This window comes from Pseudorasbora parva, chromosome 2 (genome assembly GCF_024679245.1).
Source record: "Pseudorasbora parva isolate DD20220531a chromosome 2, ASM2467924v1, whole genome shotgun sequence".
Taxonomy (NCBI): domain Eukaryota; kingdom Metazoa; phylum Chordata; class Actinopteri; order Cypriniformes; family Gobionidae; genus Pseudorasbora; species Pseudorasbora parva.
The window spans coordinates 36,251,602-36,267,501 of record NC_090173.1 but is presented as its reverse complement, the minus strand read 5'-3'; the positions used below and the strand labels follow the sequence as shown (position 1 = coordinate 36,267,501).

Here is a 15,900-nt window from a genome sequence, read left to right as displayed (position 1 = left end):
TAAGTAACTGTAACAAGTGGGATAATGTACAGCCTACTGGTCATTATATCAAAATAAACTCCTCAAGGGGAATATAAGATCCTAGATAATAATCGGCTGACTGTAAAATATCCCTTACATGAGCAGACTTAACCTACACTTAGGTGACCAGATTTCTGAAATGGAAACAATTTCTTAGTTCAGTGGTCAAAATGTAAATGATATCTCACTTGTTATTGTATTTAAAACATTGGGACAATACATTTGGTATGGTTTTAATTTTTAATTGTTGTTCATTCCACATGCTATTATTATCTGGGTAACTGGTTTAAATACAATTCACCAAAAACCACACCTTGAAAATAGCAATTGCAAATGTCAAAATGATCATAACGGTACTATTATAAACAGTGTTTTTTTTTTTTTTTTATTTACAATTTTAATTAATTTATTTTTGCAAAAAAAAAAACTATTATAAAAATTACATAAAGTAAATATGACAACAATTAAAACTATTTAACACAATTTAACATTCTCATTGTATTTAATGTTTACCTTTTTACAAACGGAATATAGGCTACTGTTTACAGTAATTATAACGCTTATTGTATGTTTTTGCTTTTGGGGGCTATGTTGGTCTTTGTTGATGGTCGTATGTTGGTGGTACATTTTTTGCAGTGTATTTGAGGGCTGTTTCGAGGCTCAATATAAACCAGCCAATCATGTTAGAATGTGTAAATATGTTTTTCTCCTGCATTAATATTTCAAATCAAGGCTCAAGGTAGTGACGTCTTCGCGCTGCAAGACGTCGACCACGCGCACTCTCATGCCCCGGATGTGTTTGTGTGCTCTGTTTCTGCAGAGGAGGAGGAGATGCCACTACCCGTGCAGGTCTTTAACTTTCAGGTAAATTAGCGCCTTTAAATAATCTATCGTCATCTTCCACACCGCGAGACTGGGTAGAAGAAGCATACCAAGCTGAAGTACATATGTTTATTATGTTAATTCCCCACCTCCCGTAGCCGTTGTAAGCTGTTAGCTCGTCTAGCATGAGCTCGTAAGTCAGAGCGGCCCTCAGGACGCGACAGGCACTTCTCAAGTTTAGCGGCTGCGCGCGACTATCCGCCGAGGAGCTATACCAATGTAGTTTCGACAATGAATACTACCAACAGAGCTGTTTTGATGTACACCTGAACCGGTCCAGTTGGGTTTCTTGTGGTTGTTTGTGAAATACTTGGGTAGAAACTTTCTTTAGCCGGCTAAGTGTATTTAGCAAGCTATCTCGTTAGCAAGCTGTCTGTTTTGTATCAATTAGCCAATGTGCTTGAAATTTAGGCTGTCTCAACCTAGTGTGCTGTCTGCATAGAAAGTATATCAGTCGTCGTTGTTCTGATGTTCCACACTTAACGTTACGCTATTTTAAAATACTGTAGGTAGGCATTAGGCAAGCACATTAGGTTTTGAGACTGCCTCCATCATTTGCTTGCTGAGATGAATATAGTAATAATAATAATAATAGATTTTATTTATAATGCACTTTTCATTCCGAAGAATCTCAAAGTGCAACAAGGGGGGGGGGGGGGGGGATAACAACAAAAAATGAATAACAAGTAAAAATATAGAATACTACAAACAATCAACCAACACAGAAATCAGAACAGAAAACAGAGCTGATGGTGAACAGAAACAGAGCTGATGGTGAACAGAAACAGAGCTGATGGTGAACAGAAATAGAGCTGATGGTGAACAGAAACAGAGCTGATGGTGAACAAAAAACAGCTGATGGTGGAAGTCTCTGTTAGCTCCGCAGCACACTGTGGTCCACTCCATGTTTCAGATTTCCCCCAGCGGCAGTGTACCGATGACATCGCCGAGGCAGGACAGCTGAAGACCAGATGATGGGTCTTCATGACGATTCAAACGATGGGGATCGCCGCAGCACCATGCAGGAGGCAGAACATTTTTTCGGGCACTTCTGTGGACACACCGGGGTCGGCGCAGAAGTCCAAGCCGCTCCACGGCCGCAATGCAGAACGGAACAGCGGCGCAGCCGAGAAGCGGAACATCCCAACATCATGCCGGACGCCGATTACGATGGCCCAGATGACGCTAGCCCGGTGCAAACTTCAGCCACCATGCAGCTTAAGCCCAAGGGAGACCACCAGTGAGCAGTCGCGGCGAGAAACATCAAATGTCCTCCAAACCAGAACCAACCAACCGCAGCAATTCAAACGTAAACATTAGAAGCGGTGGAAAACGGCGAAACGAGGAACAACGTCCTCTCAGTGGCTGCCAGCAATCAGCAACAGGCCCAATTGTAGCTCTGACTGTTAGACTAGTCACAAACATAAGGAAATAAAATAAAATCTAAATCTAATAGTACATTAACATGATCATTTGTGGGTGGAGAAGCGGCGAACAGACGACGCCAGCGTCCTCTCCCCCACGTTGCCTAGCAACCAGTAGTATATATATTTCAATTCAAAGGTGATGCATTTTACATTACCAGAATGATTAAAAACAGCGGAGCTGCTCACAATTTGAGTGATATTTCCATTTTAGTAACGCTAGACCCATTCAGCTATATTATACAGTCATTAGGAAAATGTAGACAAAATGACAGACAAGGTTTACTTATACAGTGTTATGTAATCTTAAAATTGTTGGGTGTAGTAAAGTGCATGTGACGAATAATCTTATTTGAGATGGGGGAATAATGGTATTTTGAAGAATCTGTAATTGAAATATAAAATATTTGACTAGGAAGACAAATTTTCCCCTCAATGTTTTGGTTGTACAACTCTGCATGCGGTAATAAGTATTAAAATGTTGTGTTAAAAGCCACTGTTCAATTCTTTTATCTAATGACTTTCTTTACACCCTCACTCCTACAAAGTTCCACAAAGTGCAAACATTGTCCCATTCTGTTGTTTTTTTATTTATGGTTTAATTTCAACAACTTTGTCTTATGGTCTCGAGGCTGCTGCTGCCCCAGTGTGAATTTTATAAGCATGCACCTTCTTGCAGGAGAGTTTTCAGTCAGATGGGAGAGATGCTGCTGAGCAGGTTCAGGGCAGGATCAGGGAAAACTTGTATTTGCCAGTCAGATCAGCCTCATCCTCACAGGAAGAGCTGAACTACTTCTGTCAAAGAAGCGTGTCTGACCCGTTCATGGATTTTCCTACACAATTTAGTGTGTTCAGCTCAAGCTGCTCATCATACTCTCTGGAGGTAACCACACAATGTAGGCAGGCAGGATGTGAAATCATCTGAAAGCCTGGGAGCTGACACTGTGTTGTGATATTATGTTTTTGTTTCCACACAAGATTTGTTTGGTGGTAAGGGCAACATTTTCCTCAGATCTTCATATATTTCACATGAGCGTTAGGAATTTTTGTTAGCGTCACCTACACTTCTCCAGTGCAGCTCGTTAAATGTAATGCTTTCTGTATTAACAGGGGTCTGTAGAGCCCATGCAGATAGATGCTGACCCTCAGGAAGACCAGCAGAATGCACCTGACACCAACTATGTTGTGGAAAACCCTACTTTGGTATGTTGAATGTATATAATTTGTAGAGTCTTGTATCAGTTGAGGATCATTTCAGGTATTTAATGGTCTATACAATTGTATGCTTGCTTCCTTAAGTTGTTGACTTTTCTAATGTATTATCCTTATTGCTAAATTACTTTTAACAAATTATTCTTTAATAATCGAAGTTATTTTGGTGTTTTGATCATTTTCTGAATTACAGAAGAAATTGTCTTATGGTAGAGATACACTTGTATATCTTCTATAATATTTAGTATTAAAAATGATTACATTTGACATTATATTATTACTTTTATGAAAGTTTTACTTAGCCCCAGTGTTATTTTAGTATTATTTATGTACTATTATAGTATTTATAGATATTGTGAACTGGGTTTTTTATTATTTTGATTAAATATGTGCTTTTGTCATTTTTATAATATTTATACTGTTTTTTTTTTTTTTTTAAATTTCTATTTAGTTTTTTAAAACTTTTCCTCTTATTTAATTTAATTTCAGCTTTATTTTAATGATCAACGACATTTTTAATAGTTTTACTTTAGTAAAGTTTTAGTTTCAATAATCACAATACTGCTTTATCTTTGCACCTACCTAATGCTCACTTAATTTAAATGTAAAAATTGTGAAAATGAGCATCACCTGTATTGAACAGCATCACCTGTTTTTTTTCTGTACAGGATCTTGAGCAGTATGCCTCCAGCTACAGTGGCCTGATGAGGATTGAAAGGCTGCAGTTTATTGCAGACCACTGCCCCCAACTACGAGTGGAAGCACTGAAGATGGCCCTGTCCTTTGTCCAAAGAACCTTTAATGTTGATGTCTACGAAGAAATTCATCGCAAACTCACCGAAGCCACCAGGCAATTTCAGTTCCATTTCTAACATTTCTAAAATAGCATGCATGGCTTTTACTAAGTTTGTACTTAAAATATTTGTCAACACAGGGACGTGCAAGGTGTCCCTGATGCAGTACCAGAGGGAGCAGTTGAACCCCCTCCTCTCGACACAGCCTGGGCAGAGTCCACCAGGAAAAAAGCTCTGCTCAAACTGGAAAAGCTGGATACCGACCTTAAAAACTACAAGGGAAACTCTATCAAAGAAAGCATAAGGCGAGGCCAACCTTGTTGTTTGTCTCTTTTTGGTATTTACTGCGATGCTGTGCCTTGGCTATTTTACATCTGAATATATATTTTTTGTGTTCAGGAGGGGTCATGATGATCTTGGAGACCATTACCTTGACTGTGGTGACCTCAGCAATGCCCTGAAATGCTACTCCCGAGCCAGAGACTACTGCACTAGCGCCAAGCATGTCATCAACATGTGTCTTAATGTAATCAAGGTATGGATGCATTGTCCTCCCTGGACATCATCATCTGGTGTGTTTGGTACACACAAGGCCTAAAACTAACTTTACAGTGATAACAGGAAAATTGTGCATTTTGGAAGTCAGTTCAGTGTTGATACTGTTAGGGGTTAACAGCTTATGACCCAGGACCAGTAGTGAAGAAATGAAGACAGAGTCAGGATTGCAATTAATTAAAAGAAAAATTTACTTAAGAATAGTTTGCATTTTCTAAAGCAGAAGCCAGCTTCAAGTCTCACTAGGAGTTTGTAGGCCACGCTCCCTCTCTCACCGTCTCATTGCCTCGCCCTATCGTACATACCCAACAGTTATACCGTTTTCAAGGTCTATCCACATCATTCTGATTGGCTCAGATAAAATGCTATGTAAGCAACTTTCAGATAGGAGCACATATCGGCAAACTAGGTAGACAAGTCGTCGCCCCATAACCAGAATTACATCACAGTGACCTCATAGGCCACCAAAAAGCGTCTTCAAGTCTGGCGTTTTCTGCCGAAATGTTCAGCACCAACATTAGGCCTGCACAGATCTGGTACACAAACACACACACAAACTCCAGAGAATACTGGTTTCCTCCAAGGTTGAGAACATCTTAACTAATTATAAACAAAGCATTTCTCCAAAGCATGCTGATAACATTTGCTTTCTTTCAGTGAGAGGTACAGGCAATAGTACAGACAATATTCATCTTGAGTCTTTAGTGTTTCAGTAAAAAGAAATATAAATGGAATAAAACATGATAAATTAAATGAAAGACAAATCCATATTTCATCTCTGGAAGCCGAGCTAAGTGAGCAAACGCTGTTACTGCACTCCTGAAATGTTATGCCTCAAAAATCCAAACACATGCCTAGGGATGAAACGGTATGGAAATGTAACATCACGGTTATAGTGACACAAATTATCACGGTTATCAATATTATCACGGTTTTGTTCAAAATGAGATAGTGTTCAAAAATAACCAATGCACACTGAAAACATTTAAACAAGTTTTATATTTGAAAATGAACAAACAACAAATAAATCAAGCTGCTCTATGCCCTTATTTAAAACAAGATTGTATTCTGTGGGATTTCCTTCATTATATTGGCTGTCGTCAATTGCACCACATAATGCATAAATAATAATTTGGTTTAAATATAATCTCTAATATTATCTTTATAAATATGTTAAAGCAATATTCTCATCAGTGTCCTATTTCAGCTATGACGCATTTAAATCTAGAATAGTTTGTGTATGAGCCCAAACAGTATCCCAGTAAAATTAATCATATCCATATTATGGAAATATAATTGTCATGACAGTTTTTTTAAAATTAAATATCAAAAATCCAAAAGGTGTGCATTATACCCGACAACTAGATGAACACTTTACAGTCAGTTTTATACAAACGCGCATTCCAATGTTGTATGTAACTTTAGAGACGGTCCCTAAATTTGCGAATCTCGAACGTCAAGCCAATTTTATGCCAGTCATATCAGATGCGCTATAGGTTCTGCGGTGTTTGTTTTACACTATTTTCGCTGCTGAAATAGGCTAGAACAAAAACATTTAAGCGTATGCTGAATGAATCTCCTGCGTAGGCCTATATCGCGGCACGTTCATCACTGCTTTGAGTGCAATTACAGTGAGTGAGAGCGCGCTCTGAACAAAACTCCGGTTTATCTGAACACATCTGATTATTAGCCTAGACACTGCATTCATAAACTCAATAAAAACACGTGTGATAGGTTATAATGCGCAACGTGATTATAACAGATAGCTTTTAAAAAGCCTAAAATAAATAGGTTACTAGCAACAGTGACTAGTGTGAGAGACTGTGTTAACGTTACACGCCACAGCCGAAATATAAATGGCGGGCCCTGATTGTTATTCCTTAAATGTCACCTTAGTCGTGTCTGAACATGTTCCTTCATCTTTGGCTCAAGCTTCACGTTATTATTTCCCAGACAGACGTAGATTTGGTATTGAGGTCAAAGTCCACTTGCCTTGCGTTCGCAAATCTTCACAGATTTGAAGTGTTTCCTCCATTACAGCGACTTTCTTCTGGCATGTTCTGCTGCAGACAGAGTGACCAGTAGCCTGACAAGCCAGACCCACATCAAGATGTTTGGTCTGGAAACTCACCATAGACAGGGCTCAATCCGAGGGGCGGGATAAAAGGTTGTCTTTCAGACTCCCTCTGCACACGATAGGATACGGTACACAACCAACCAGAGCAACGAAGGTGAAACGGAGCTTGTTGACAGATTAAACATTTGCCGTTCTTTGTTCTTTTCTCAGAGAAAAGCTTAACTCCAAGTCTTCCAGAATCGCAGTCATAGCTAATTCGAAAGACCGCCGCCGTTCGCCAGTTTCTGTGTTTACTAGAAGCACGCAAACGCAACTCGGCCGTCATCATTATGGCCCCGTCCGCTGACTCTATACACGATGTGATTGGCCCGTCCAGAGTGAGGGGAATACAGCTCAGAAGGGTATTGAGAGTTCCTAGACGACACTTGCAGGGAGATTAAATTTGCTGCCGCTAGGGTGCATCTAGATTTCTAGGCTAGGTGACCAGAGCATCTTCGATTAATTTTCCCTCAGGACTTTTGTAAAAGCCAACGTATGGCCACGCCTCAGATTTTTATTAGGCTGTAAAAATTTCCCGGTGCTGTCACTGCCTTCTGTCATTTCTTCTCACTCAGAAAACAGCCTTGCGTCACGTGCTGCGTGTGCCTGCACCAGACTGGATAGGATTTACCGCGACTTTTCAAAATCGTGATAATCACTGACGGTTTTAATGATAATTCAATTTTAAACTATATTACTAACCGTCAGTACATTTTATCGTGGTTTATCGTGAAACCGGTAATCGTTTCATCCCTACACATGACCTTGTTGCAAGTGTTTAGTGACACATCACACATCTCTAGGCCAGACCCTCAGTCACTCCTCAGGGACCAAATATACACTTTAGAAAACAAGAAACTAAAAGCAAAATCATAACTGGATAGAATCATGATAATTAATATAGGATAAATATTGATTGTACTATATACAGGTATATTAAAGCGGCAGTGGATTTCAGAATCGCCCTTTCAAAAAAGTTCTGTTGTAATGATGGTCAGTTTTTAATTGAGTTCATTTATATAGCAGTTCATCTATTAAGCAGTTCTGCATTTAAAAAAAACACGTCATCGTCCAGCTCAGTTCAGATCTTGTACAACAGTGTCAGTAGAGTCAGATCAATATTATTGAATATTAAGTGTCCAGAACTACCCAAACTCCATCAGGTGACAGAATGCAGAAAAACCTTGGGAGAACCCAGGCTCAGTCTGGGGGCCAAGTCGTTCTCTGGCCAATGAACAAACACGGTGTGATTTATGTTTCAAGCTGCATTAAAAGTTAGAGCATGGTGTGATTATGATTCAGGCTACATCAGAAGTCAGAATTTAGATCAGGATCGGTAGCATTCAAATATTCATCCAGTTCCTTTTTGCTTGAAGATCGGATTCATCATGCCGGTATGGAGACGAAGCTGGTCATAGGTCTGTGCAGAGGACTTGTCTGGTTCTTGTGGTCTTTGCTGAGGATCTGTGCTGATGGTTGTCTTGCCGACAAGGCGTTCACAGGGGGATTGTCTAGTAGACTTGGTTTCTGCTGACATTCTGTGTTGTAGTCATGTCTAGATGCAGGTCCACAATTTGATCTGGATATGGACCGGATCCGACTGACTACGGTAACCTAGGAATAAGGATGAGAAAGACAGACTAATATTTGCATAGATGCTATTCTTCTTACAGTATAACACATACATTGGGTGTTATAGGAAATGTTCCTGGTTCCAGTTGACCTAATTTATGCAGCCTATCAATCATTTAACTGATTTTAATAATAGAAAATGATAATGTGTTTTGTTTCAGGTTAAAGAGATGTGTTTTTTTTAGTCTAGATTTAAACTGACAGAGTGTGTCTGCTTCCCGAACAAGGCTAGGAAGACTGTTCCAGAGTTTGGGTGCTAAATAGGAAAAGGATCTACCGTCTGCAGTTTATTTTGATATTCTGGGTATTATCAGCTGGCCAGAATTTTGAGTTCACTATAGACGTAAAAGAATACAATGTGTTAGGTGCTCATTCAAGTAGTGGGGAGCTAAACCATTTAGTGCTTTTAAGTAATTTTAAAGATTTAAAATGTATGTGATTGTTTTATAGGAAGCTAATGCAGTGATACTTATGATCATACTTTCTGGTTCTAGTAAGAACTATTCTAGGTTATTTGGTGTGGAGGTTTTTGGTCCAATTACTATAATATATCTTTTTCAGGAATTGAGTAGTAAGAAATTACTAGTCATCTAACTAGGTCCATTTATGAATTCAGTCAAATTTTTAATTGGTATGTTGCGTCAGGGTGTGAAGAAATATATAGCCAACTATCATCAGCATAACAGTGAAAACTAATACCATGCTTCCTAATGATATCTTCCACGGGTAGCATGTACAGGGTGAAAAGCAACGGTCCCAGTGCTGACCCTTGCAGTATACCGTACTGAACTTGTGATCGATATAACACCTCTTCATTTACTGCTACTAATGGTAATGGTAATGGTCAGATTAGTATGATTTGAACCATGCCAATTTAATTCCACTAATGCCAATGTAATTTTCATGTTGCTTTTCAGTTGCTTGGTTATAATTGTATCTCTAAAATCTTGCAAGTAAATACATTTATATTTATATAAATATAAAGCTGTAATTATTTATTTAAATATAAATTAAATAAATTACAGCAAGTACATACATTTTCATTCCTGCTGTGCTGTAAAGAAAAAAAGAAAGTCAATAGTTTCTGTTGTAACATTGAGCTCTTTTAAGCTGTCGTCGTCCCTCACGGACGACTGCCCGCACACACATAACAAAACACAAACAAAAAAATTAATGTAAAATCCAGGCCTGGTCCTCTCTCGTCTCGTCACTGTCTCCTCTCCTCCTCCTTTTATACTCCCGTCACTCCGCTGTGAGACAGTGAGGCCGGTGTGGCGCACAGCTGGCGCTCATTATCACTCGCCACCGGCCCGCTCTCACGGTCCCTCGCCTCGCTGCTTGCCACAGTGGTGAAAGCATTTTGTGAGAGAAATAACGTTGCAAAGTTCACACGTGTTTATTCAGAGCTCACAGATACAAACAAAATAAACTCACGCTCACAGCTCTCAACAACTAGGTACAATAACACTTTCTCAGCAATTTTTCCCGTCTCTCTCTGGACTGGCAGAGCTGCAGCTGCTGCTAGCGCCTGACTAAACCACGCCCCCTCCGCCACATAATCTCATGACAAAGATGTCAGCCAATCACAACAGTGAGTGTTTTCACTGAAGCCTCACAGCAGACACGCACGCCCCTTGAAACAAGCATTCAAGCCAGAGGGCTAATATCAGTACAGAAATTTATTTCTAAATTATAATTTTTTTTGGTGTAAAAACCAATCTTAATAATATAAGTACACCTCAGAAAACATTATAAAATAAAATAAAAATCCATGCCAAGGAACCTTTAACATCGCACCAGACATAAATGGAATACTCGTGTCAAATAGGCTTTTATTTTTAATAAGCATATTAATCAGTAAATAAAAAAATAAAAAAAGTTTGTGCACAGAAAACTCCTCACTGCACGCGAGTAACGACTTGTTACATTACCCTTTGCCTCTGCCTGCGTGTGAATAAATAAATTGGCAAGTCTTAAACTCTTGTGATGTGCTGCATTTGAATGTAGTGCTGGCCTTCATTTGGCGCAAGCATAATTTACATTTGTTCACGTTCGTATTCTTACCACATTCCATTGTTAGGATTCATAAAAAAGTTACAGGCCAACTGCCGATTGACACCATTTCATATCATCAGCTGTGCTCATTTGTATTTGGCACTTTCATTTTTTTTTTTTTGCTTAATGCTTACTTTCAAGCATAAAATCTCAAAATTTTGCATGTAGCAAAAGGTTCTGTTTCATAGTTGTGAATCTTTTTGATGCTTATAGCTTATCAATTCAGGCTCTCTAACTCATCCAAACATCTTGACTATTTTATAGGTTAGCGTTTACCTCCAAAACTGGTCCCATGTACTTAGCTACGTCAGCAAGGCTGAATCCACTCCAGAGATAGCAGAGGTAGGACCAACCTTCGATTGTTATTTACTGACTTGAGATAACAATAGAAAATGACTCTAAAATGTTTATTTTTGTTTGTCTCTGCAATCTAGCAACGAGGAGAGAGGGATAGTCAAAACCAATCTGTTCTAACCAAACTAAAATGTGCTGCAGGCAAGTACATTATTTGTATTTCAAGTATATGTATAAGGAATGTGTATGTCTTTTTTGACCCATTCTGAGTAATACATTTAGGATGTTTTTAAAATGTATGTTATATGTATGTGTGTATGTACACATTTCATTTATTGAGCATGTGGTTTGATATCATCATCATCATCATCTCTTTTTGGTCTCATTAGGATTAGCAGAACTTGCTTCAAGAAAGTATAAACCGGCTGCTAAGTGCTTCCTGCAAGCCTCCTTTGACCACTGCGACTTCCCTGAGGTTGGTGCCATTCTCAACCCTGTTCTAATGCTACAGCAGATATATCTAATAATATTGCCAGTTGAATTGAAGATGAATGAGATGCAGTGTTTTCCTACAATTGTTAATGAAATGCTCTATTTGCTTTTTAGCTACTTTCCCCCAGTAATGTAGCGGTGTACGGTGGGCTTTGTGCCCTGGCTACATTTGACAGACAGGAACTGCAGCGAAATGTCATCTCAAGCAGGTGAACCTTATGCTAAGCATGTTCATGCTAGATGCCTTAATGTGAGTTAGATTGTTACTGGTTACATGTGGATACAACCTCACTTATTTCATTCTACTCACCTTTTATTTTCTAGCTCCTTTAAATTATTTTTAGAGTTGGAACCTCAAGTCCGTGATATTATCTTCAAGTTTTACGAGTCAAAGTATGCATCTTGTCTGAAAATGCTGGATGAAATGAAGGTAAGTTTGGCATTGACTGCAATTGTTTGGTTTTGATTTAGAGAAGTTCAAGACACTGATTTCTTTTTGATGTAATTTCAGTTGGAATATTGTGATGCATCTCAAAGTGTTTTGTCACTGTTTTATAGGATAATCTCCTCTTAGACATGTATCTGGCCCCTCATGTAAGAACACTGTACACACAAATCAGGAACAGAGCCCTCATACAGGTACGCAAATATTTGGCCTATATATTTGATTTAGGTGCTGAACTTGACTTCTGCTTAATCTGATTATAATGTTAATTGTTCTTGGGTACAATTTTTTGTCATGGAAAAAGCTTTGGCCCTACATTTTTGTTGTAGAAATGTGGTGTTTGCTTTTCTATATATGAAAAACAATATTTATGTTTTTCATTAATTTGAAAAAACTTTGATTTCCAGCCAATATTGCAATAATAAAACAATGACAGACTTTGGAAACATAAATAATTTGTTTACATTTTTCAACCCTGGCAATTAAAAAAAAAAAAGTTTAACTTTATATAGTTAAATACTCAACAAAAAAGCATAACTGCAGTGTTCAGTGTATCACTCAAATCCAAATGTCTGAAGTTTGCTGGTAATCCCTGTTTTTGATCTTTGCTTGGCATAGTTATATTGATATGAAATGTAGAATGTGAGTTAAAGTTGAACATGGGATGGTCATAACTATTACCTTGAATATTTCAGGGTTTTTGCACAGTTTAGAAAGGTGTGGAATTTGAATTAAGTATTTTCCAGGTCTGGAAAAGTATGGAAAAATATTAGTTTATGTTTTTTGAGAATTAAAATGAAGAATTTCTAAAAAGCAAGTCTCTTTTAAACTTCACTAAACAATGTGTGTCTGCCACTCAAACAAGCAACAGAAAAAGGAGCAAACTATAATTTAATTCAGGCTTCACTTTGCAGTTTGATGATCGTGCACAATTACAGTATCAAACTGATGTGTCACATGAATATGCAGGTTGTACTATATGTCAAAAACAATGCTGTATGAATTTTTAAACTGGGTCTGAAAAATCTACAGAATGGTTTGGAAAAGTATGGAATTTTAAAAGTAATGGAATTTTGAAATGGAAATTTGTAGGAATTCTGACATTTGCTTTGAAAAGTATATGCATTTTTTTCCCCCATGGGCAGTACTTTAGCCCCTATGTGTCAGCAGACATGAACAAAATGGCCGTGGCCTTTAATACCACAGTGGCAGATCTGGAGGATGAACTGACCCAGCTGATCCTGGAGGGCCTGATCAATGCTCGTATCGACTCCCACAGCAAGGCAGGGCTGCGTTCTCTCATTTGTCACCCTGATACTTCCTCTTTTGGAAAAATGTTCCCTTTGCTTGTTGTTAATCTAAAAATATGAACAAAATTCTTTAACAATACCTTGAATGAATGTATTGAATGAATTGTATGTATTGTCAACCTTTCTGTCTTGAATGAAACATGCTAAGTTACCTATTTTGCCTAAAACAAGGTATCTTAGGGACCTTTTTAAGATACTGACACAAGAGTTGCAACTGTTAATTTCTTTTTTGCAGATCTTGTATGCCAGGGATGTGGATCAGAGAAGCACAACTTTTGAGAAGTCTCTACAGATGGGCAAAGAGTTCCAGAGACGAGCAAAAGCCATGATCCTGCGGGCAGCTGTGCTTCGTAATCAGATACACGTCAAGGTAACAGGGTCCCCAGGGTAACGTGTCCTCGCTCTGCTCTGCTCTTCACCTCACCAACCCATCACCCGACCATCTCCTTCCCAATCCCTTCAGCATGAGTGTCTAAGAGCACTTGCTCTGTATTTCTGTGGCAGTAAATGATCTGCATTAGCTTTGTTGCAGAAAGCGTGCTAAATAAATATTCCAGATTAAATTTTAAGTTAGTTCACCCAAAAATGTATAATTAATTAATCCCCCTATTGTTGTTCCTGTAAATCTGTAAGGCATTAATTCATATTCAAAACACAAATAAAGATGATTTTTGATTAAATCTGAGAGCTGAGAGCTCTCCATTGGTTTAGTCCAAATTTTCTGAAGAGACAATCACTTGCAATAATGAACAGATTAAATGTATGCTTTTAAGTTAAGTCCCCTTTAAATAAGTTAATTTCAATCAACAGTGCTTTTCCCTCTTTAAACTAAGCAAATATCTGGGTTACAGTGATATTTTGTACACTTACAACTTACTGAAATGAAAGGGGGTCAATCCATATAAATGTTAAAATACTCAGTTTCAAAAGTATGATCACAAGTAGTAGACAGTATACAATGCATTAAGATGACAGTCATCTTTGTGAAATGACACTTCTTTTCAAAAGTTTGGGTGTAGTAAAGAAATAAGTTTCAAAGAATGTAATACTTTAATTCAGCAAGTACGCATAACATTAATGGCAGGGACCACTAAGGCATTAAATAATGTTAAACAGCTTTCTATTCATCAAAGAATCCTGAAAAAAATGCATCATGGTTTTCACAAAAACATTAAGCAGCACAACTGTTTTCAACATTGATAATAATTAGATTACATAATTACTGAAGTATCATGTGACACTAAAGACTAAAGTAATTATGGTGAAAATTCTGCTTTGCATCACAGGAATAAATTGAATTTTAAAATTTATCCAAATAGATTATTTTAAATTGTAATATTTCTGACAAGTTGTGGTAGTGTATATACAGTTATGTTTGCCAACACAACATAATACCTTAAACCCTAAAACAAATGTAACTTCACTGTGCATACAAAAATAAGTTAGTTTTAAGTTATGAATTGTAAGCGCCTTACTATGACCTACTTATCTATTTAAAGTCTATTTATCACCAATGTCACAAATTCTGTCGATTGTGCTTTAACTTCTATTGAACCTGGAATATTCCTTTAAAGCAGTCTACCAGTCCTGTCTAGCATTCAACTGTTCAACTAGATGCAAGTTCCTTTAGTATGAACAGAATAACTGAACTTGCTTGACGAAAAGGAGCTAAAAGAATCAGAGACAAAAAAACATTCAAACGTTTCAGTTAAACCCCTAGTCTTCCTCCCTTTTGGTCACATTGTCATTCTTCATGAACATAAGCATGCATTTCCTTCTCAGTCTGGTTTTTCTCGCTCTACGTGATGCTTCTCACTGATCCCTCTGATTCCTTTGGCAGTCCCCTCCAAGAGAAGGCAGTCAAGGGGAGCTCACACCTGCCAACAGCCAAACACGAATGAGCACCAACATGTGAAGACTCAACCAGATGCCTCTCCAAGGAAAGTACACGGGGCCACTGCCGCATCTTAGGCCCCTGTTTAGAAATCAATAATTTCCCTGCTGAAGAGAGAAAAATCACAATCTAAAGACTTTATTTAAGTTGGGAAGAAGATATCTGTTGTCTGTATTAAAGACAAGCACACCCTGTTGCTCAAATGAAAAGGAAAAATAGATAAAAAGAGAAATGCGGCACTTAAGCTGTACTGGCCTGTTGTTCTTTGTAAAGGATGCACTTTCCTCTGTATCTTGTGACAAACCTTGATTACACATTGAGAAACCTCATCACAAAACATGCTTTTAAAATAAACATACATTCAAAAAGAATCTTCAACCTGGAAAGGCTCTTTCTCCATCCATTTCTGGTGAGATTTAGGTGCTAATGTTGCAAAAGGAAATAACATTATTTCTCTGCTGTATTGTCTTCTAATCGTTACTCCAGTGAATGATCATCATGAGCTGCTCAGTGACATTAAATGAAGGTAGACTTTACTTACTCTCATGGCCTTGAATAAACTATACACACAACTGTTTAGAAACCATGTAGCAGTTTTTTGGTCATATTAAAAAGGTAGATGGGCAACTGTAAAAATTATCTTTTAGAACTTTCAATTTATTTGAGCAAAATTCCCAAACTGTTTTAACAATACTTGAGTCTAAAAGGATTCCACCCACACAGAATAACCACAGCTCTGTACAAATTTACATTTATATATGGTATAGGATAAAT

General features: G+C 37.9%; 1 protein-coding gene across 4 annotated transcripts; it reads left to right on the top strand.

The window, feature by feature from the left end:
- The first annotated feature begins 769 nt into the window (after positions 1 to 769).
- Positions 770 to 15,497, top strand: gps1 (G protein pathway suppressor 1). 4 transcript variants are annotated; one of them, XM_067418647.1, is made up of 14 exons: positions 770 to 885; positions 3,438 to 3,530; positions 4,208 to 4,389; positions 4,474 to 4,638; positions 4,733 to 4,868; positions 10,956 to 11,033; positions 11,126 to 11,186; positions 11,375 to 11,460; positions 11,592 to 11,686; positions 11,802 to 11,907; positions 12,036 to 12,116; positions 13,068 to 13,205; positions 13,468 to 13,602; positions 15,073 to 15,497. In XM_067418647.1, exons 1-14 carry the CDS (start codon positions 853 to 855, stop codon positions 15,145 to 15,147), a joined length of 1,464 nt encoding a protein of 487 aa, XP_067274748.1. In that variant the 5' UTR covers positions 770 to 852; the 3' UTR covers positions 15,148 to 15,497. The 4 variants fall into 4 exon arrangements, with proteins under 4 accessions (XP_067274748.1, XP_067274742.1, XP_067274734.1 ...); XM_067418641.1 differs by having other exon boundaries at positions 13,468 to 13,619; XM_067418633.1 differs by lacking the exon at positions 770 to 885 and adding an exon at positions 3,085 to 3,210 and having other exon boundaries at positions 13,468 to 13,619.
- Positions 15,498 to 15,900: the final 403 nt, after the last annotated feature.

Excerpts from the sequence above, each read along its gene's own strand:
- gps1 (XM_067418633.1), top strand. The coding sequence starts at position 3,151 with ATGGATTTTCCTACACAATTTAGTGTGTTCAGCTCAAGCTGCTCATCA. Across the intron at positions 3,531-4,207 it reads TTGTGGAAAACCCTACTTTG|GATCTTGAGCAGTATGCCTC; the intron begins GTATGTTGAATG and ends TTTTCTGTACAG. Across the intron at positions 12,117-13,067 it reads GGAACAGAGCCCTCATACAG|TACTTTAGCCCCTATGTGTC; the intron begins GTACGCAAATAT and ends CCCCATGGGCAG.